The 23,155-nt window shown below is 26.3% G+C and overlaps 1 protein-coding gene across 1 annotated transcript; it reads right to left on the bottom strand.

Moving 5' to 3' along the window:
- Nucleotides 1-2,471: 2,471 nt before the first annotated feature.
- LOC111296741 (transcription factor bHLH130-like) lies at nucleotides 2,472-7,065 on the bottom strand. Its single transcript, XM_022891186.2, has 6 exons — nucleotides 6,105-7,065; nucleotides 3,742-4,079; nucleotides 3,484-3,654; nucleotides 3,021-3,086; nucleotides 2,877-2,945; nucleotides 2,472-2,784 (listed from the first exon to the last, which is right to left on the bottom strand). Exons 1-6 carry the CDS (start codon nucleotides 6,553-6,555, stop codon nucleotides 2,713-2,715), a joined length of 1,167 nt encoding a protein of 388 aa, XP_022746921.2. The 5' UTR covers nucleotides 6,556-7,065; the 3' UTR covers nucleotides 2,472-2,712.
- Between the last annotated feature and the right edge of the window lie 16,090 nt (nucleotides 7,066-23,155).

The raw sequence follows: 23,155 nt of genomic DNA, 5'->3' as shown, positions 1-23,155 counted from the left end.
TAAATTTAAAAAAAGTGAAGAATCAAATTCAAGATCAAATCATGTAATAAAAATTTCAAACTTTAAAATCTCAAAAAATATTTTTATCCTAATAATTTTCTTTATAATCTTTTTATTTTTAAAATTCTTTACAATTTGAAATCATAATATCACTTATTATTTTTTAAATTTGGAATATATTTATCAATTTAAAAAATATTTATACACTTTAATTTAAAAATTATTTATACATTCTAATTATCATTTAATAAGCCTATAAATATTGATTCATTTATTAGCAACCAAAATTTTTCATTCAAATTTTCAATCAAAGTTTTTTTGAACTATAATAGCAACTTTTTTATCCTTCCTTTAGCCTATCTTTTCTTTTATATTATATTATGTATTTTCAAGCGGAGTAATCGCGCCGAGTCGAGTCGATATAGCTCGAGCTCGACTCACAACTTACGATTCGATACTCGGTTCGAACTAGATCAAGTTTTATTTTTTAAGCTCGAATTCGATTCGTGATCGAATTCGACCTATTCAAGTTCGCTCGATTAAGTTTGATTAATATGTAAAAATAAGCTCGATTCGTAACTCGACAAGAGTTCGATTATTTATGCTCGAGCTCAAACTCGAATTCGAAATATTTTATTAATTAAAATAATAAAAATATATTTAAATATAAAAGCTCGATTAAGCTCGCGAGCTATTCAAATCGGATATAAAAATACTCAAATTCAACTCAATCGATAAGTTGAGTTACTCGAGTTCGAACTCGACTCGATAATAATCGAATCGAATTCGAATTTTCTTCAAATCGAACTCGAGTAACTTGTAAATACTAATATATCATTTACACCTCTAATCATCATTACGTATAATATCTTTTGTTAATTGGTAATATTTTTTTAATTAATTAAGTTTGTGTATTGAATGTTGAATTATTCTCATGACAAATAAAATTAGGCACATCTTTTAATATTTTAAAATTAATATTTAACCACATTATAACTTTTTTATCATTAGCTTTAAATTTTATTCAATCAAATAATCATTTTGTTTGCTCTCTTCCAAATCAACTTTAAAAAAAAAAAAAAATTCATTACAAATCTATTAAGAACTCATTTAAGGCTGCTCACAATTAATTTTATTCACATATATTTAAAATAGTTTTACTTGATAAGTACATGGACCAATTATTATTTCGATAATAATACATTTTTTAAACATCTAGATATCCATTTATATCTATTTATTAAATTTTCATTTTTTGCATTATTTAAAATTTGTTACCTTTTTAAATATCCATCTAAATCCAATATTTAAACTAATAAGAGCATGTTGAAAATCAAGAGTTTTTTAAATAACTTTATAAATATCTCTACTTGGTGACAAAAGTATATTGAAGATCATGAGTTTTTTAAACATCACATGTTTATAAAAATAATTACATAAGATGAAAATAATGCAAATTCAAAAAAAAAATTAGTGTTTATTTTAATATTTTATTGATGTACTTAATAATATTATTTACAATATCTTTTGAATTTTTTCCTCAAATATTATTTATAGTATGTTTTGAATTTTGTCAAATTTTTAATTAAAGATTTTAATTTTATTATGATTTGATAATTTTAATTATATTATATGTATTTTACATATAACTTAAATATGATTAAATAATTTTAATTTATATTTTTATATATTTAAATCAGTAAAAATAATTTGTGCATCGCACAGATAATAAATTAATTTTTATTAATATTTATGGAGTAAATACTAAAAAATAGTCTTTAAATTATTTCACTTTTCTTAAATAAATTCTTTTTTTTATTTTACCTAAATAAATCATTATTCTTTCATTTATATCAAAATAAGTATTTATTTTAAATAAAAAATTGATTTATATTAAGAGTTTATTTAAATACAAATTAAAATTTAAAAATTTATTTAAATATAAATTATTGTTTGAGAGTTTATTTAAATAAAATGATAAAATTCAAAAGTTTTTTTTTTTTTTTTGTTATTTGAGCCAATATTCTCTTTTACATATGAACAAATTTTACTTTTTTATGCATAGGGTTAGATTTAATTTTTGAAATTAATGATAAAATGAGAAGATGAAGAAAATATATATACATATATATATATATATATACTATGTGTCCATGTAATTAGATCAATATTAGTATAATTGTTATAAAAATTTCCGTTATAATTATTTTATAAAAAAAAACTGCAACCTAAAAATTAAAAACAAAATAAAATTTAGACCAAATGAAATTAGTCAGATGAGGCAGCTGACTTTTTTTTTCATCAAATTAGTCAGAAAGTGGATGAGGTTGGTTCAAGGGCTAAATAATGCCCTGATGAACAAATAGAAGCTAGCCAGCCACACTTGAAATAAAAATCAAAACTTATAAAAGCTAACCCAAAAAGGACATTTTAAAGTGAGAAACGATAATGAAGAATGCAACACAAGAACATGTCCTCTACAATTTTCTCTTTATTTCTTCAAATGGGAAGCTTTATTAGCTTACAGTATTGGAATCTTGTAATGGGAATGCAGCCAAACCTTCTACATCACAAAAGAAAAAAGAAGAAAAATCTAAAAGCTGCTTTATACTTGGTTCACCACATCAAAAAGAGCAACAATTCATTCAGATCAAAATACTGTTCCCTTCTCTCACATTACTTTCTTTATCTTTTGTACGGTAGCAAAGTGAATCATACGATCTGATTAGGGACTGGTTTCTGAATATTTAAGCACTTGCAGTTTGCACGCTTGTAGCTAAGAGTCTGCAAAACAATATGATTGCGAATGTAAGATGAAAAAACAAAAGTATCAGAAAAAGAAGGTTCCATTTGAAGTTTGGACTGTCATCCAGTACCTTGTACTGTTTTTGGAGGTCCTTGATGTACTCCACAGCCAAATCTAACATGTCTGCTGTGGTTGTTTGCTGCCGCGAAATGAAACCCCAAAACAGTTAGTTTCCAAATATAGAAATTTTGTGTCATGGAAAAGAAAATCATACCTTGTCCATGTTTGGGACAAGCTCTTGTAGCTTTCTTATCCGTTCACTGATCCGGGTTCTTCTCACCTGAAGGTAATTTAGCCGTCATAGTCTTCTTTATGAAATTGCCAAACATGAACAAACAACTTATGCTACAAAAATCTCCAAGTTGTATGTGCGGTAAGCATACTTCTATTGTTTTTTTTATTTTACAAATGAAGCTGCAGGACAAAGAAGTTCCAGGTGTTGGGATTTGATTCCCAGACTTGCAAAATGTCATTAAGAGTGGTTGCATAAACCGAGTTGTTTCTGGATTCATACTTCTGTATTTGTTTGCTTGTGTATGTATATATTAGAATAATTTGATAATTTTTAATTTGGTTTCTTTTCAAATAAATATGGTGAATTTGAAATTATGCTAGATATTTGATCAGTAGGTAGTAAGAGCAGGACTATAACAGCTTTGCGATGTAGGAATTTTTACCCTTTCTGCAATGCTTCGAGGATGAGTGGCACAACCACGCTTAGCTCTAATCTTACAAGGGACTGAATCTTGAAAATGTAGAAACTTCTCCACAGCAATCATCTCATTCGAAGTCTTTGGCAGACTCAAGTGGTGAGATAATACATGAACACGACTTCCATGATCTTCATTCTATTAACAAAGAATCACTAAAAATTTAAAACTGATGCAGCGACAAAGAATTAATAAGAAAGCTATTGTTGATATGCAAATTTATACCTGCTTAGTGGGAAAGAACTTCCGGTCATCATCTTGTGTCCCTTTCAAACCAGAAAAATTCTCTGTGAAGTGTGCAGAATCATTCCAAGAACCATATTGGTATCCAGTGCCATAGAATCCAGCATCATTATTGCTATTTCCAAGCTTGCCATCATCAGCGCCATTAGCCCCAATACTTTGATTGCCAATTTCAGAATTCTGCGACAACATACTCAAGGAAGAAGGTAGTCTTGACGAGAAGCTAATCTGATTCTTCAATCTGTTTGAAGCTGGACTTAATTCTACATTTGTACCCTTCACCCCGTAGTAGTTTCCCAAACCTTTCATGCTGGCATAGCCTGCAATTTACTGAAGACATTTTAAGTAGTTCATACCAGCCTGTAACTTCCTCAGTTCTAAGTTTGTTGGCTTCACATTACAATCAATGGATTCACCATAAAACCTCGAATGTCCAGGTTCCATACTTAGTTGCTGAGAAAATTTAGAAGAAATTTTAAAATTTCAGCACGTATTTAGCATTAATGGAATCTATGTCACCAATTCCATCCATGGTGGAACTAGAAATTTTAGTTAATGAGGCTTAGTTGAAATATACTAAATTAAAAAAAAAAAAACAATGATAACAACATAATATTACTAAAAATACTAAAAACTTCCATGGCTTCATACTTTGAAATGGTTGTAAAATATATTTTTTTCAATACTTTTAAATACATCTTTTTTAATGTACACAATTAAACTATTATTCAACTATTGATTTTTCATACAATTAAGCTATTATTCAACTATTGACTTTTCACTTGATTACGCAATCGGATCTTCACAATATTTATTATTAAAAATTATGAAAATCCATATCCAACTTATAAGGTATTATTCGTTTTGATTCGACAATCTAATAATTTTATCCTACATCACAGATTTGAGTTTAAGTTTCTACATTTATATCATATTATATTCACACCTTCTTCTAATGTAGGATTAGGAGCGTCACAATTTTTGAGTTTAAATCTATATATATATATATATATATATATTATATCATATTCATACATTATTTCAATATGAGATTGAGAGCGTCACAATCTTCCCCTTGAGTCTAACCACAATAGCAAGATTACACAAGAAGTTGAGATTCTAGAGCACTTAAAGCTTGATATCTTCATCAAGCCAAGTTCAACCACAATACCAAGATCATACCAGACGTTGAGATTCTAGAAGTGACTCCCCACCATATAGCACTTAGTGACTCTCAATATGGGATTGAGGCGTCACAATCTCCCCTCTTAAAGTTTGAGGTCTTCGATCTTATGATTTTATCTCATAAAAGAAAACTTACAAATTTGAGTTTAAATCTCTCTCTCTTTTATTTATATATATATATATATAATATCATATTCACATATTTTTTCAATATAAGATTAGAAACATTACAATTTCTCCCTTAATTTAATAACATGATCAAAATCACACCATACATTGAGATTTTAGAGGTGGGATTCCCCTTAAGGCTTAACGTCCTCATCAAGTCAAATTCAACCACAAAACCAAAATCACACTAGGCATTGGGATTTCATAGGTAGCTTTCTAACGTGTAGACTCTACCTTAAAGTTTGACGTCCTCGTTAAGCCAAGCCCAACTTCAAGATCAAAATCACACCAGGCATTAGAATTCTAAAGGTGACTCCCCACCATATAGCACTTAGTGACTCTCATGATATAATATTTAATTTCTGTCGAGTAGTGATCACTCTGATACCATTTGTGAAAATTCATATCTAATTTACAAGGTATTGTTTGCTTTAATCTCAAAATTTTTACGATTTTATTTTACAAAAAATGTCCCATAACTTTAAATTTAAATATATACATATATGTATATGTATATATATCATATTATATTTCTACATTTTTTTCAATAGGAGACCGGAGACTTGACAAAAATATTTTCGCAACGAGGATAACAACTAGTAAATAAATGCTAACCTCATCGATAAAGATATCGAATCAATAAAAGTTTTTTTAATTTTATCTAAACAATCATAATTCAGATTTTGTTTTTTTTTTTTTTGGTCTTAGCAGGGGCTTGAGCCCCATAAGCCCCATATAGCTCCACTCTAATCCCACCTACTCTAGTCTACATGACGTGTAAAATTTTAAATCAATTTTCTAGCAAGATTGAATTATAATTTCTTCTCTTTTGCCTCTGCTTCCTCCATACCAACTAGAAATTCAAAAACAATTTTTAAAGAGAAAAAAAAAAACTCTAAACTTCTAAAATACTAACCAAAAATGTTCCCGACAAAGCATTAAAAACATCAATAACATAAGCTGATAATAAAAAAGGAGAACAAGAAGCATACCATTTAGAATAGATAAGTTGGTAATAAGCCCTGGAGGCGAGCTACTTTGCCTCATTAGGCTAGAAGTGACTGGTTTCCCTGGACTGCGGTGATCCATTCCCAGCAACTCATACGAGCTATCCATAGCAGAGGAACTCGAAGCAGAGCTCTGCCTCGGATAATGAGGCGGTAATCCAGAACAACCCTGCCGCGAATTCCCATAGTTAACAGCCCCCTCTGTCCGGCTCCCAGATTTATCCTCGATTTTGCTGTCGCCGCCGCCGCTTGAATTCATGAATTTGGATATCAAGCTGCCTGAGTCGAAGCCTCCTTTGTTAACCATGCAATCAAGGCCATTGGTGAAATTGGTGAAATTAGTAAGAAGAGAGCTTGGAGCTGAACGAAAACATAACAACCCTGAATTGGGTTGATTGTTTTGGTTTTGATAGTTTTGATGGGTACTTGAATACATTGAGCCTTCCTCTATTCTTCCCTGTTTTACTCTGTTTCTTCTGCTGTGTTGCGCTGACTGCTGAGACCTTAAGCTAGAGAACCATTCTATGTAGCTCAAGTTATCGTCCTTTAAAACGAAAAGGAAATCCCTTAAGAGAATTTTAGCATCAATTTCCTGGAAGAAAATTCTCAGCTTAATTTCTAAGCGGAGTGAGATAAGATCTCGAAGAAGAAGCAACTAAAAGAAACACCTTTGTTTTAAATCCTTTAAAACCCAAGCTCCCAAAATAATAAGTCGTCAATGGAGGGAAGAAAAAGAACCCAATATAGAGAAAACGAAAGCGTAAATAATGGAACTTAAAGGTTTTTGAGGATTTCAATCAGATAAAAAAAAGACGGATTTTTCTTAAAGAAGAGAAAGCGTGAAGAGAAACGAGAGCCTGAGATTTGCTTTTCGCAGCACCAAAAGCGAGAAAGATCTAGTGGGAGAAAAAGAGCCGTGTTGATACTTGATCAGAAGTAGAAAAGCGAAAGAGAGAAAAGACAGGCGGCGATATTTATCTTCTTTGCTTTTGGGACCATCTGGGGTTAATGCAGACAACACAGGGAGAGCCATCACCTAAGTTTAGTTTTGTGTCTTTGCTTGTTGTACGATTGCCCTTTTCATTTTGCAAATTAATCTTTTTTTTTAAACATTTTTATGAGAAACCATCTTCGTAAAGTTATTAGACTTCACAAAATTAAAAAGATGATGCATAAAGTTTAAAATATATTAAAATAATTTTTAAAAGTAAATTGCCTGATAATCTTCTAATTTTATTAAAAATTTATATTGTTAAATATGTTTATAAATTATTCATAAAACATTTTATTTATTTACATCATCAAATATAAATGACTAAATTATAAAAAAAAAATAATCTACTACATTTATAATTTAAACTTAACAATCAAATACAAAAAGCGAAGTATTCACAAATTCCTCCCAAATTTTGTTCGATTACACGTGTAAGTGTTGGAGTGGTGGAACTGAATCCACGGGAATGAGGCGGAAATCAGACGAGAATGGAAAACAAACGGTCCACGATGACGCCTTGACGTCACCCTTGACTGGACCAGATTTGTGCAGTATCTGATTCCCCCGCCGCCCATGACATCCTCTAAACAAGCGCCGTCTTTCCAAAATTTCATCTTCCATCATCACCACCCATTTTCTCTTCAATTTACTAACTTGCCATTTTTATATAAATATTTTTGTTCTTGTTGCATTTTCCACTTTTTATTTTTCTTTCCATTTTTTAATTATGAGACGGAACCTATCCCTTTCAGCTACATGAAAAGTGTAATAAATAAATTATGCAAAAAGAAAAAAAAAAAAAAAGGAAGAAAAGGTTTAATTTAGAAATCCAAAGCAAGAGATAACATTGACAAAGATAGTGGAAAAATTAGATAAAAAAAGTAAAGTGAAAAATAGATTTAATTAAAAAAATAGATAGTGGAGATTAAATAAATTTTTTATTTTATTATTTAAAAAAAAAAACCAAAAGTTAATTTTTCCTGATTTGGCGAAACCAATTGGATGATTGTTGATATTGGTATAAATAGTTCAGGCAATGACATCTAAAAGTGTAAATTTAAAAATTTTTATTTCATCCACAATTATAAATGAATGGACAAAATTATATTTGTTTGCATAGTAAAAAAATTATTAATAAAATAAGACAAAATCAAGCATTTTTATACTAAAAATATTAATGACAGCCATTTCGAATATTATAAAGAAAGATTGTTAACCTCGTTTCAATACCCACCATATTTCAATTATGTCAAAATATGACATATTTAAAAAAAAAAAATTGTCAAATTAAATATTAAATAATATTGATTGTTTTTATTGATTTTGATTTATTTTGATAAATTTTGATGAGTTAATTATTTTTATTCAATACGTAAATATAAAACATATTTTAAATTTTTTTATTTTTTTTTTACTATTAAGATATAGAAACTTGGGTCGTATCTTTTTATTTTTTAGAGTAACTCTTATTTTCTTTCTTATCTATTGGATAAAGAATGATAGAGTTTAAACTCTCACATTATATGTCTTTCTAAGCTTTCTTAACCATTAAGCCTAGAAGCTAAAGACAATAGCTCTTTTCTTTTAGTACTTTATTTTTTTCAAACTTAAGATTCATATCTATTTCAGTCCCCTTCAAAAGAGCAACCATACTCCTCTAAGCAAAGGTTAATATTTTTTTATGTCTTTGTTTTTATTTTAAAATATGTTTTCATAAAAATATTCATTTAAAAATATTATGACAAATTAATGATATTATTTCTTATAATTTTAAACTTATTTATTTGATATTTAAAGGTATTACATATTAATTTTGTATATTATTAGTAATATTATTATATAAAAGTTCATACATATTTATAAATATTTTTATACTAAATCAAAAAATTTGAAATAATATGTCTAAATAACTAATACTAACATATATCATTTTTTTCAAAAAATTGAAACGTTGCCTGTTATTATATTTATAACCTTGGTATAGAGAGTAGATAGGTCTTAATCTTCTTTTATAGTTGCCTTATTGTTTTTGGCTAAAATTTGAGGGTCAAAGATACCAATGTTGCAAATTTTCTCTTAAAGAAATACAAATATTTCCCATAGGGGAAAAAAATCTAAAAGATAATTACTTGTGAAATTAAAAAAAAAAATTTATAAAGTGTTTGGGCTAAGTTGTCTTAGAAGGCTAAAACCTTGCAAATACAGGAGGGAGAAAAGATAGTGGTTAACAACAAAAACTAAGGATTATTTTAACATTTATGCTCTGACGTTCAAGTTAAAAATTGATTTAAGTGAAAAACATTAAAATAAATTTCCATGCAAAGAATTATTAAATCACCTCATTTTGCAGGTTTTGTGGGTATATGTGTATTTACGTGATTACATTATTTAATTGTATATCCCTTGAATTTTTTTTAATTTTTTAAAAGGTAAAGTTATAAAGGAAATTGCAACATAAGTTCTTTCACTTTTATTTCAAATTTAGTATGATTATACAAACGAAAAAATAACAAATTAACACACACACACACACATATATATATATATATAATCAAAGATAGGAACAATAAAAAAGTAAAAGTCTAAAAAAGGTGACAATTCATTTGTTGAAAATATGATTAAGTAAATAACTTAATCGAAGAAAAATAATGTTAAGTTATTAAAATAACTTAAGGTTTTGTTCTTAAGATCAATAATATGATTCTAAACTTGAAAGAATCATATTGAGAAAGCTTTATATGAAAGTAGTCTACTGATATCCTCAGAAGAGTCAACTGCTTTTTAGGAATCTAGGGAGAGTAGTCGACTATCAAGGCAGTGGCAGATTTTAACATATAGACTTGAGAGGGCCAATTAATAATATATTATATTTTTTTATTAGAATTATATATATATATATATATGCATACACATATAATACACAAATAATATATTAATAATAAGTAATCAATTTATAAAATTATAACATAAAAATATTAGTATGATAGCATTAAACTTTTAAGGATAAATTAATAGTAGAATTACTAATTACACTTATCTTTCAATGAATTATTAGAATTTTGTATTTTATATAAATTTAAAATTGAAATAAAAGAATATAAATAAATCAATCATTAAACAATATATTTTTTTTATCAAAACAAAAAAATAAACATAATTTTAGAAGAACAAAGTTAAAACTTTGAGACTAGAAGTTATGATTTTTTTTAACCTTCTATAAAGTGGTTCCAATCTTTTTTTTTTTTGAAAAAATATTTTAAGATAGCATGAGATAAAGATCTAGAGTGAAATTAAAAATAAAAATTAAATGTAAAGAGATGTTGTAATAAGCTAGAAAGAGATGTTCAAACCTTAATGGAATCGATTGCTATTGATTAATCGTCTTCTAATAATTGATCTATGTTATAGCAATCAGCTGTTATAGAAGATGAATCGACTGCTCTATAGGAAACCGAATATGGAACATGTTTGAAAATTGAAATGAGTGGACTACTATACGAAGTAGTCAGCTGCTCAAGTGTTGAATGTATTATGCAAGATGAAAATGAGTCGACTACTTTATAGAAAAGCTAACTGACCTGTTAAAGAAAGTATTCTAAAAATTAGAATTCAAAGAGGCAATCGATGACCTTCTTGGAGCAGTTGGCCATTTTGCATAAAAAGTTAAAATTTCTAGATACATGAAAAATTATTTTTCTTTGTACAAAAGTTTGACTATTCAAATAAATAAATATGTATATAATCTTTCAAAGAGATATTTATAATAAAAAAAAGTAATCTTTGATTAAAATAATATAATTAAAAAGTTACAATTTAAGATTTAATCTATAAATAGAGACTGTGAATGGTAATCTAATAGTTTAAGAAGTTGAATGGAATTGATATTTTAGAAACTCTATTTCTTCTCTCTTATTCTTGCCAATAAGTGGTTAGTTATTTTAATATAATTTCTGCAGAAATTAATGTTCAAACTTAGATGTTATTGTTTTCGTTTAGAGATGTTTAATAGTTTGATATTACAAGTGACAATTGACATCAAATAAGGTTTTATTGTATCTTTAAGACATTTTGATTATATTTCTTTTGCATGCCATAATTGGTTGAGATGAAATAAGATTTAAGGAAAGTCGCATTTGTAGTACGTCTTGAAATCATTTTTTTGTTGTTTGATGGTGCGTGAATTTCAAAATTTTGAAGAATTTCGGAACCATTTTGAAACACATTAATTAAAAATAATAGAATTTGTAATTGCATTGTTTGAATAATTACTTTTTAGAAATAAATTTAAATATTGAAATTTGATAAGATAAAAAATAATTATAATAGATAAATAATGATATTAGATATAGAAAAGGCAAAATATTAAAAAAAATATGTAACATGGGTGTCATTAGATTTGTAAAAATTTGTAGATGTTACTAATAATATAAAGAATTAAAAAAATAAAATTTATGATGAGTTATGTAGTTAAAATTGAAGAAAATAAAAGTTGTGTAAAGAAAGGAAACATAGTAAATGTTGACTTCTTACCCTCAAACAAGGAATTTCATAATTTCCACTTTCGTAGGTAAAATTTGAAAAGAAAAATTGAATCCTTTAAAATTTTTCATTCAAATTTAAAAAATTTTGACAATTCCTATTTTTATTTTGCTAAACTAAGAAATTCCACTTTAGAATTTTAAGTCTTTCTAAAAATGAAATCTATTTTCCAAATTCACCTTGAAAGTTTCATCTTAGATCCAACCAAAACTTAAAAGAAAAGATTACAACTAAAGATACAAGTGAACAAGTCTTGAATCTAATATCAACTGTTACATTTTTATAATAAATATCTTCAAGTTTTGTTTAAATTTAACATTTTAAATAATTTTAAAAACAAAGTTTTATATAGAATAATTTTAAAGACATATGTTTGCATGTAAATATGTACATTTAAAATTTTATTTTAAAAAAATTCTTCACGTATTACCCTTTTAAAAAAGGTAGAATCGATGTGCTAAATCTAAATTACTAAAAAATAGTAATTTTAAAAATTAATACTAAGTCATCATCCTAATCAATTAATTAATTATATCACTTGACTTTTCTTAGAATTTATGCATAAAAAATCTCTCTCATCACTTATGATTAGTTTTATGACCGAATCAAATCTTAAAATAAATTTATAAAAATGTTAGTAGCAAGTTTATTATAGTAAAAGAAATAACCATTTGTATCGAATCAGATTTGTTTTGATTTTTTTTATAATATATAATATTATAAAATTTTAAAATTTAATTAAAAATTGAATATTTTTTTTAAATTAATTCAAATTAAATTTTATTGATTTAATTCATTGATTTTTTAAATTTAAATTTATTTTTATATATTATTTTTATATAATTTTTAATATATTTAAATAAATTTAGATATAAAACAATTATTTTGTTTTATAAAATTTAAAATATTTAAAAATTAATAAAAATATATAATTTGATACAATCCTTTTAAAATTTTGATTTAAAATTCAATCTAAATTTAATATACAATTTATATTCAAATTTAATTTGAATCAAATAAAAAAATTAATATGAATAAAATCAAATATTATAATTTCAAATTTATTTTTGATTTCTTCATTTTTTTTCTCACCTTGAATTGTGGTATCAAATAAAAATTACTATTGTGATTTTTTTTATTAAAAAAAATAAACTTTTTAAAAGTCAATAAAAATGATGGTGAGAGAAACAAGACAAGGAATATTTAGTTAACCGTAGTGTGTGTTGTGTGGAGGGAAACCAAGACACGTGAGACGGCACTTGCTTCAATGGCTTTTCTGCTCACACTTCATTTTCATGGCGTTTTGGTTTTTTTTTTTTATTTTTTTTATTAATACTTCTTCTATTTTATTTTAACATTTTTTTAATATTCTAAATTTATATATTTTTTTAACATCAAATACTCTTTTTTTTTATTTTAAGATTATATTTATAAATTTTTATTTTTTAATATTAAAAATTATGAAATTTTAATTTTACAAAAAATTTTAAAATTTAATATTAAATGCATTAAAATTAAAATTTTTTTTAAAAATTTATAAATATCAATTCATCACAAATATTTTTACTCGTAGAGAATATTAGTTATTTCTAGTTATGGGATCAAATCTCCGAAAAGGACTGTAAAAAGTGCTTCGAAGTTACGCAAAGATCTCTTGGTTTCGTGGTGTTTGTTTCCACTTTCATTTTCATTTTCATTTAGAAAGGGTATGAGAAAAAGAGAGACATGGGGCCCAACTGAACAACAAACCAATGGCAAGTAACTCTTTTGATTCTCTTGTTTTTTTTTTTTTTATATCATTTAACATATTTAGTATTGTAGTAATTTTATTTTGATTAAAATATGTCATAAGATTTTGTAATTTTTGAATTTAGAAAATTTAGTATTTCTACTATAATTCAAAAAAAATTAATCTTTTTACTTTTTAGATTTAATAATTTTAATTTAATTATTAATTTTGTTAAATTTTATCTATTAAATTGATTGATGTGATTATTAATTCACTTCCGTGTTAATTGACATTGCTAATATGATATTTTTATTAGTTGATATTAAATTTTGATGATGATGTAAATTAAAATATTGGCTACATGATTTATATAAATTCGTGTTAGCTCATTAAAATTTATTTTATTTTTAAATATTATTTATGCTTAATATTTTTCTTATATCATTAACAAAATATTAAGCATAAATAATTATATTAGTTACTTGAATTTTAAAGTGTTTTTTTGGTTAATGATATTAGAAAAAAATTAAATATAAATAATATTTATAAATAAAATAAAATTTAATGAGCTGACATAGATTTATGTAAGCCATGTGACTAAGATTTTAATCCATATCATCATTAAAATTTAACATCGATCAATCAAAATGCCACATTAGTAATGTCAACTAACACACTAGCAAAGTAATAATCATGTCAGTTAATTTAATGGATAAAATTTAACATTGTTAATAATTAGATTGAAATTATTAAATCTAAAAAGTATAAGGACTAATTTCCTTTGAATAACAATAGAATGACTAAATTTTCAAAATTAAAAAAATACAAGGATCTAAGACAAATTTTGACCTTTTATTTTTCTCTTAGGAAATTTTTGGTATTATTTTTAATTATCATGATAATAAGATTATCGAGCTAATTAGATCATCAATGATCCTAAATTATTATATTTAGTACAATAGTATAAATTACTAGTAATTTAAATCGTTGTATTTGGTATTATATAAAAAAATCATATAGAACAAAATATTCAAAACAAATTTACAAAATAGCAAAATATTTAATAATTGAATCAACAATTTATAAAATAATTAAATGTTATTTTATAAAAAAAATACAAAATATAAATCAATTTTAACAAAAATAATTTTTTTAAAAAAATTATTAAATAAATTTATTATTTTTTCTAGCCAATATAAATTTATAACATAAAACTTTCTTAGAATTAATGATTAAAAAAATTAGTTTTTAAAAATTTTTAGTGGTCATTTTCTAGGCGTAATATTAACTATAATTTTCATGAGGGTAAATTAATCAAAAAATAATATTATAAATTATTTTTTCATGGTGATAAAATTTGTTCATCTTTTAGATTAAGAATCAAATCCCCTATTAAGGTATAATCTTATCATGATGATGATTTAAGATTACTGTCATATAAAATTTTTAAATTACTATCAAATAAAATGATATAATTACTAATGCAAATCATCGTAATTTTTAGACAAATTTCCTTATATTAAATACTTTCTTAAAAAAAAATTTCATTTCAAACTTTAAATATTGTTTTAATTAAACTTTTATTTTGCATGAACATTAATACAATTTGTTATTTTTGTCATGTTAGCTTTTACATTATCTTTATTTTTATCAAATCAGCATACATGGTCGACACTTTTTGCTCTCTGTGGGGTTTGCAGTTAACGCATGCCAGTTATTACGTCTTCTCTTTTCAAGAACTAACTCATCCCTCGTAAGAGAAGTGCTTATCGAACATTCCCAGACGTCCTATAAAGGCATCACTAAAGAATTAAACACTTGACTTTCAACTTATCTAAGATCATTAAATGCGAATTACATTTGCCTATGATTATTAAATGCAACTCTTTGTCATCCACGTGAACCTTTCTCGAGCTTCATTATACTTACTATTAACTGTCAACTGTCTCAGTAAATCACTGCCTTTCATCTCATATGTAATGTAAAAATGAAGACAAGGTACATAAAAAGACCGTAAGACCTGAACATCTAAACTTTCCTTCCGTTGAAGCTTCTTACACACACCTCACTTTCTTTTTCATTCTTAAACCTTAAATATTTCACTAAATTGAGCGTCAGAACACGTCTTGGAAAATCAACTCCAACACCCCTTAACTTTGCTTTCTGGTTGTAAGCTCAAGCCACTTCACCTTTAACCTCTCATTAGCTCCTTCCACCTACGACACCTAAGAAAAACCATCAACAATTGATGTCAATTGTGGGAAACGACAACCATGTCTCACCATCCCTAATCTTTTAAAACAATAATACCTATCATAAATGCAATAATCCAACTTGTAACTATCTCTGATGTGACAACCATACTACCAACCCACAATGTATAAAGGGATTAAAGTTCTTTTAAGGGTTCAAAGTTCAAAGGAGAGGAAGACTCAAAGGCGAGAAGGAAAGAGGAAGTACTTGAGGCAGCCACCACTAATGGTAGTAGAGATGGCGACTCACGTCGGTAAGTGGATTTTAGGAATTTTGAAATTGAGGAAGTGGATCACAAGAGGTGTTTCAGGCCTTTTAGGCCATGGGTTGTATTTACAGATCTAACCTGTTGTAGGGATCTTCGTAGGAAAATAATCTAAAAATAGTGAAGAGGACGTCAAGAGGAGAACGACGGTAAAATTTTGGGTATAAAAGGACTCCGGCTGGTGACAGCGACGATAATGGTTGGTCACTTGTTTCTGGGGAGAGCTTGAAGGCTATCCTATTTGCAGAGAAAGAAGTTAAAGAATTTTATTTTTCAGAGAGGGAAGAAAGAAGTGAAGGAAAGGAAAGGAAAATAATCGGGACGCTTATACAAGATCAAAACTACACCATTTTGAGAACAAAAAGTTGGGTCATATGACCTGCTAAAATTCACGACTCGACCCTAGTCCAACCCAGATTTGCAGACCCACTTCACATTTGTGTAATTCATCCTTTCCTTTGTGGGTTAAAATTCAAGGCCCAAGGTACACCTCTTCTATATTTTTGTTTAGCCTATTACATGCATGCTTATATTTCTTTAAATTAGATATATGTTGAGCTATTCTTAACTAGTTTTGTCAAAAAAGTCCATTAAATTAAAATGTAAATTTAATTATCTTTGTATTACTTAGAAAATTCAAAATTTGTAGCAAGTAAATGGAAATTATTTCAATGATGAAAGTCCAAAAATCAAGAATAGTTAATTTTTAAGAAATTTTTAGTTGAGAAATTTATTTCTAAATTTTATTAGAATGGTGGCAAAATTAGGTTAAATTTGATAATGATAATTAACACTTATATTCAAAGCATAGTAAAAATAAGAATACAGATAAAAATTTTAGAAATAATAAAATAAAAAAATAAAAAAATAAATCTAATTTTGGAATTGTAAGAAATCAAGAAAGGTTGATTTTTTAAAAAATTTATAGGTGAAAATTTTATTTCTAAATTTTGCCAGAATAATGGTAAAATTAGGTAAAATTTTAATAACTATATCAATGATGAAAGAAAAGATAGAGAAATGAGTTTGTTTTGATGGTATGATTTCTTAAATGTATTTCTATTGCCTGTTTGTTATCAGGCAGAAGAAAATTTGAGACTGATTCCATCATCCTTGCCTGAGGCTGTTGAAGCCTGCATTGATGCTGCTGGTCATGAATTTGATGTTTCACGTCAAAGAACGCTATTAAGAGCTGCAAGCTAAGGACAAGCCTTTTGCAGGTTAGTTGTAATTCCTGTTAGAGTGATATATGATGCTAGAACAAGCTGCTTGTTTTGAAAATGAAAGCATCTTGAAATTTGATTTCAGTTTCTTTGCTTGCACGTTTGGCACTAAACTAGACAGTTGTCACCCTTTTACAACTAATAAATTCTAGATGTAAGTTTCAGTGAATTATAAAAAAGGAAAAAAGAGGTTCAGATAAGATGAATCTGGAAGCAGATTTAAATGAAATCCAGTTACTTAACTTTTGTAGTTGCATAGAGTTCTGATCAAGATCATTAAACAGATCCTGTTCGTTTTTATAGATTTAAATATCATATGCAGACAATAAATTTGTTGGTAAGTTGGTAGTCAGCACCAGGCATGTCTACACTCGGGCAGGTGCCACAAATGAGGGGGGATCTTGGATTTGGGCTGCTCCGACTCTTTGACGGCCTGTTTATGCGGCTTATTTGCCCAGTTTAGGTACCTTGCTTGCCGTGGTCATAATTATTGGTTTCTTCAGTTTTTCTTAATTTGGGTCTTAGAAGGCAAAGTGAAGGGAGAAATTGGGTTATCCGAGAATCCGTAGGTGCAGTTTGTGAAGCCCAAAAATTGGTTGATCCATAAGGGTGAGTAAACGGTCGATTCGATCAGTTTGATTTGAAAAAATTAATAACTGATTTAATCGATTTTCATTTAACAAATAATCGAACCGATCGAATATTATTAAATAATCGATCATAACCGAATAGACTAAAATCGGTTCGGTTCGATCGATTTGGTTAAATAATCGATTTTTTTTATCATTTTTCTTTATATTATTAATAATTATTTAATTACAAATTCAATTCAATAAAATTCAAACTTTAGTATCATTCAAACTAAATTACTAAAGAATTTAATAATTTCAATAATATTTTAAAAAAAATAAAAAATAAAAATATTTATCTCAAATTTTTTTATTTTTAATTATTAAAAAGTCGGTTAATTCGGTTAATACGATTATCAATTTTAAAAATCGAAAATCGATCGAATTAACCAATTTAACCAATTTAAAAAATTGATTATAACTAAAATCGAATAAATCAAATCGATTCAATCGAATTCGTTCGATTTCGATCGATTTAATTGATTTAAACCGATTTTTACTCACCCTTATTGATCCAAGCAATTCTTCAAACATCCATTTGGACTAATTGAAGACCTTCCACGTGACAACTTCGACAACTAGTGTGATTTTCTAAGCATGAAGAATTTTCAATTTTCGTTTCATTTGCTTTTTTTCTTTTAGGGAGTATGGAAATTCCAACTTAATCTTTGAATAGATAAATATATGTATTTAGTATTATTAAGTCAAATGTTTGAGTGCATTTATTTTTTTTATACCCAAAAAGTTATTAAATTTTGAATTAATCTAATAGTTCTTCATTCTACAAATCTTATCTCTTTTCTTCAAGAATGCTAAACTAAGCCCAAGTAAGATATGTATAGTCTAGTATACTAGGCAAAATAATACACATTTGTTCATCTCTTCAACTAATTCTACGAACCCCATTAGAATTAAAAATTGAAAAAAAGAAAAGTAAATTATTATACAAATTCATCGCATATTTTTCATATATATATATGTTTGGGGTAAGGAGCGACGTACATTGAAGAGTGGTTGGGTGATGCTAATATGGGGTGATGCCACAGCAATATTTTAAATGAAATTATTAGCCAATTAATAGTAGAAATCAAGAATGGTATAATTAATTAAGACAAAAACCTCTTGATTTTGTCTGAACCACATCATTTGGGCACAGCTAGTAGCTGGAATTATCTTAGGTGGTTCCATTAAACAAACTGAATTTTCATTTTTAAAATGAGTTGCTGGTAAATTTTAAGATTTAAGTTTTCAATTTGAATTAACTCAAGCTTTTTTTTAAAAATCTATTAGCATGGGTTAATTTATTATTATTATCTTAATTGATTGATACATACACACATATATATATATGTTGATTTTACTGTAAAACTTTAATTTGTGTAATGTTCGCATTTCAAAAGTTGATTTTAATCTATTTATATTTAAAGATAATATCGGGTTTAATTTTTTTCAATGTATTATATTTATTTTAAAAATATTTAAAGTAATATTTATATTATCAAATCATGATACTTCGAAATTTTCATACCAAGAAAAATATATAAAACTGTTAACCTTTTAACATACCTTAAAATTATTTCAAAGCTTTCCTAATTAAGATAATATAATGTTTATCATATGGGTGGCTCCTGATGTAGTGAACGTGCTCCATATTTAGGAAAAAAAAAAGTGATCATATGGTCATACACTTAATAGTAAAGGCATTTAGATATAATATTTTGACATATTATAGATGGTTTTTTTTAGTAATTTTTTGTCAATTAGTTTTTTTTTTTAGAAAAAGAAGCCTAAAATCTTTTGTGTGATATTTCATGACAAGATTTGAGAGCGTCAATCAGTCAATCTTCCATGAACGTATGATTGAGAGGAAAATGTTATTGTCGGTGGTGGAAAAAAGTAGTGGGGTCACCTCTCTCATTTGCATAATGTCATTTCCCATGATTCAACTTTATAAAGCAAAACATTTAATAATACCATATTCTTAAAGTACATATAAACTAAGCAAATTAAAATTAGCTTTGCCTAAAATAATGCATATGCTTGGCTGTCGAATGCAACTGTTGGTTGGCCAAAATTATAATTAGAGTTGATAATGGATTGAGTTAAAACAAATTTTTATTCGTTTTAAATTTGATTCGATTTTATAATTATAAAATTTAAATTTAATTTGATCTAATTTTTTTTAATTTTTTATATTTGAATTTGATCTGATTAAATTCGATCTAAAATTAATAAAATATTTTATTTTAAAATATAAATAATAAATTAAAAATTAAAAATAATTTTTTATATAATATCAAATAAGAATTGTCTAAAATTTAAACTCAATCTAAACTCACTTCTTTTTTTTAATAATATTCGATCTAATTTAATTTAATATCTGATTTAAAAAAATTAATCTTATAAAATTAGATTGAATCAAAATTCATTATTTATGAATTGAATTGTGACACCAAAATCCCAAGCGTGTGGAGGAAAGCATGACTGTCGACCTATAAAAGTCAACAAATTCGCATGAATCTCTTTCATAAGTAGCACGATCTTACATTCACCTGTCTTGGGACCAGTCAATCTATCTGAACTTTTAATTAAATAAATAAACAAATATATCCCCTTCGTACTTAAATTAATTGCTAATCTTTATTAATAATATAGCATTGCTCCATTCAGAAAACTTACATTTAATAGTTGGTAGCTTGGGATAAAATTCAATGCAAGCAATCTTGTACAAAGATTTGTTTTTGCTTTTTCAGACATCCAGTTACTGAGTGGCCACCATTTCTGGTTTCTTCAATTAATTAAGAGTAAATGGTATGCATGCTCCGGAATTTTTGTGTTGAATACCGTTTTAATTCTTAATCTTCAAACGTAATTTGCTGGTATCGATTGTTATAACGTGAATTATTTTGATTCTTTCTATTTGCTGAAATCTTCAATTCGTGCCACCGATTAACAAGTACGCACTTGAATCATTTTACTTTTTTTTAAAGAAATATTATTTTTTGAAAAAGAAAAAAGAAGAAAGTTTTACAGTGATAATCTTTGTTTAGCCTTTGTTGTTTCTTTCCTGCCTACAATGAGCGAGGAGAAAGAAACAAAAATTCCAATGTTTACAATTACAAAGAACGGAGCAATTCTCAAGAACATTTTTTTCATCAACAAACCCAATAAATTTCGATTGTTGGTAAACACCCATACTGCAACATCTCCTAGCATCAACAAATTCCACCTCCAAATTCACTCCAAGCTCTCTTCCCAAACGCTCGACTTATCATTTAGTGGTAAATTCCCTTCTTTTTCTTTCAATTTTCTCATGCTTCTTTTAATCAAAAAACATTTTTTTTTTGTTTTATTCAAGTTTCATTGGTTTTTTTTTTTTTTTTTTGTGTTGATTATCTTGTTGTTTACGAGGAGTACAATTAAAGGTGTAATCGAGTCGAGTTGAGCTAATACAGTGAGAAGCTCGAGCTCGACTCACAACTCGCAGTTCGATACTTAACTCGAATTCAATCGAGTGTTATTTTTTAAGTTCGAGTTCGATTCGTGATCGAATTTGAACTATTTGAGCTCGCTCGATTAAGCTCGATTAATATGTAAAATAAGTTTGATTCGTAATTCGACATAAGTTCGATTATTTATGCTCGAATTTGAAATATTTTATTAATTAAAATAATAAATATATATTTAAATATAAAAATTCGATTAAGCTCGTGAGCTATTTGAATCGGATATAAGAATACTCGAATTCGATTCGATCGATAAATCAAGCTACTCGAGCTCAAATTCGATTCGATAATAATCGAATCGAATTCGAATTTTCTTCGAATTGAACTCGAGTAATTTTCGAGTGCTAATGTATCATTTATACCTTTAGGTGCAACATAAGATACTTAAGTTTTAGGAAAGAAGATTGACCCGGGAATTGTGATGGAACTGAATGAAGGTAACTTGTTTCGTCGTCATCTTCATTGCCATCCTTGTTTTTTTGTTCATATAGATTGTAAGAATTAGGCCCTAACTCCTAATCTTGTGAATTCAGGGTTTCTTTCAGATTTTAGAGGTGTAAAAATGTTTTCTTTAGGAGTATCTACCATTTTCTAATTAGTTTTTGAAAAGCTAATTGGGTAACAGTAGCCGATGTTGACACTTAAGCTAAATATATTATATTCTATTTTTTATAAAATGTATTATATTATATAAATATAAAAATAATATATTAATAATAAAAAGTAACAAACTCATAAAATTATAAAATAAAAATATTATTATGATAACAATAAATTTAAAAAAAAATCAATAATTTCAAATTAATGATGTAATTAATAATTACGTAAATTTTCAGTGAATTATGAAAAATTTTTATTCTTTTGATAATTTAAAATTAAAAATATAAATAAATCAATTGTAAGCAATAATTTTTTTATCAAAATAAATATATTTTTTAAAATAATGAAGTTGGAATTTAGGAATTCAAAGTTATGTTCAAATTTTTTATAACGTGATTTTATTTATTTTATTTTTTAAATTTGTAAGACAGCATAAAATAAAGATCTGGAGTAAAATTAAAATTAAAAAATTATACGGAGAGGAAAAATTATAATAAGTTATAAAGAAAAGAAAAAAATAATTTGATATTTGGTTAAAAATTTAAAATATTGTTAAGGAAATTAAAAAATTAATTTGATTTTGTTCAATTTGCATGATTATAAGTTAAAATTTGTGATAAATCTCTTTATTTTAGAGATTTATAATTAGTAATTAACAGGTATAATAATAAATAAAGAAATAGTAATATAATTTCAATCCTCTTAAATTATAATATATAAAATTAAATTATAAATAAATAAATAAAATTAACAATAACAAAAACTTACCAAAATTTGAATTAATGATATGTTTTTTAATTTATTTTTTTTAAAAAATAAAATGTCAGTTCATTCATTACATATAACTTCATATGTTCCCTTGATTAAAAGAAAGGGTGAGAATTGAACTTCACTATCTTTGGTGATGGATGAGTAATTGAGAAAGAAGCTTCCCAAACATGATTGATTAAAAAAAAATGATTTACTATAATTTCTATTATAAAATTATTAAAAAAAAAATTGAATGAGTTGTTTGATTGTTTCCCTTCTATATTATTTTTCCACATTATGGGAACATAGTATATGGAAGAGATCAATAGTACAGGATCCTAGGATTTAATTTAAGCCTACATTTTGGAAAATACATGCATACAACAAGTTAGGACATCAAATCTATGATGTCACATGCCATTAACTTTCAACTATTATTTTGTACTAGTAATTGAAGAAAACTTTGGATTCTTTCATGTCTCATCAGCAATGAATCGGATAAATAGAATACCATATTATAAAATAGTTGATTATTGGGTGAAAAAAAA

Source organism: Durio zibethinus, chromosome 12 (genome assembly GCF_047325235.1).
Source record: "Durio zibethinus cultivar Kanyao isolate XHJ-2024 chromosome 12, ASM4732523v1, whole genome shotgun sequence".
Classification (NCBI taxonomy): Eukaryota; Viridiplantae; Streptophyta; class Magnoliopsida; order Malvales; family Malvaceae; genus Durio; species Durio zibethinus.
Note: the sequence above shows the minus strand (reverse complement) of the source record. Positions and strands in the feature narration are given on the sequence as shown.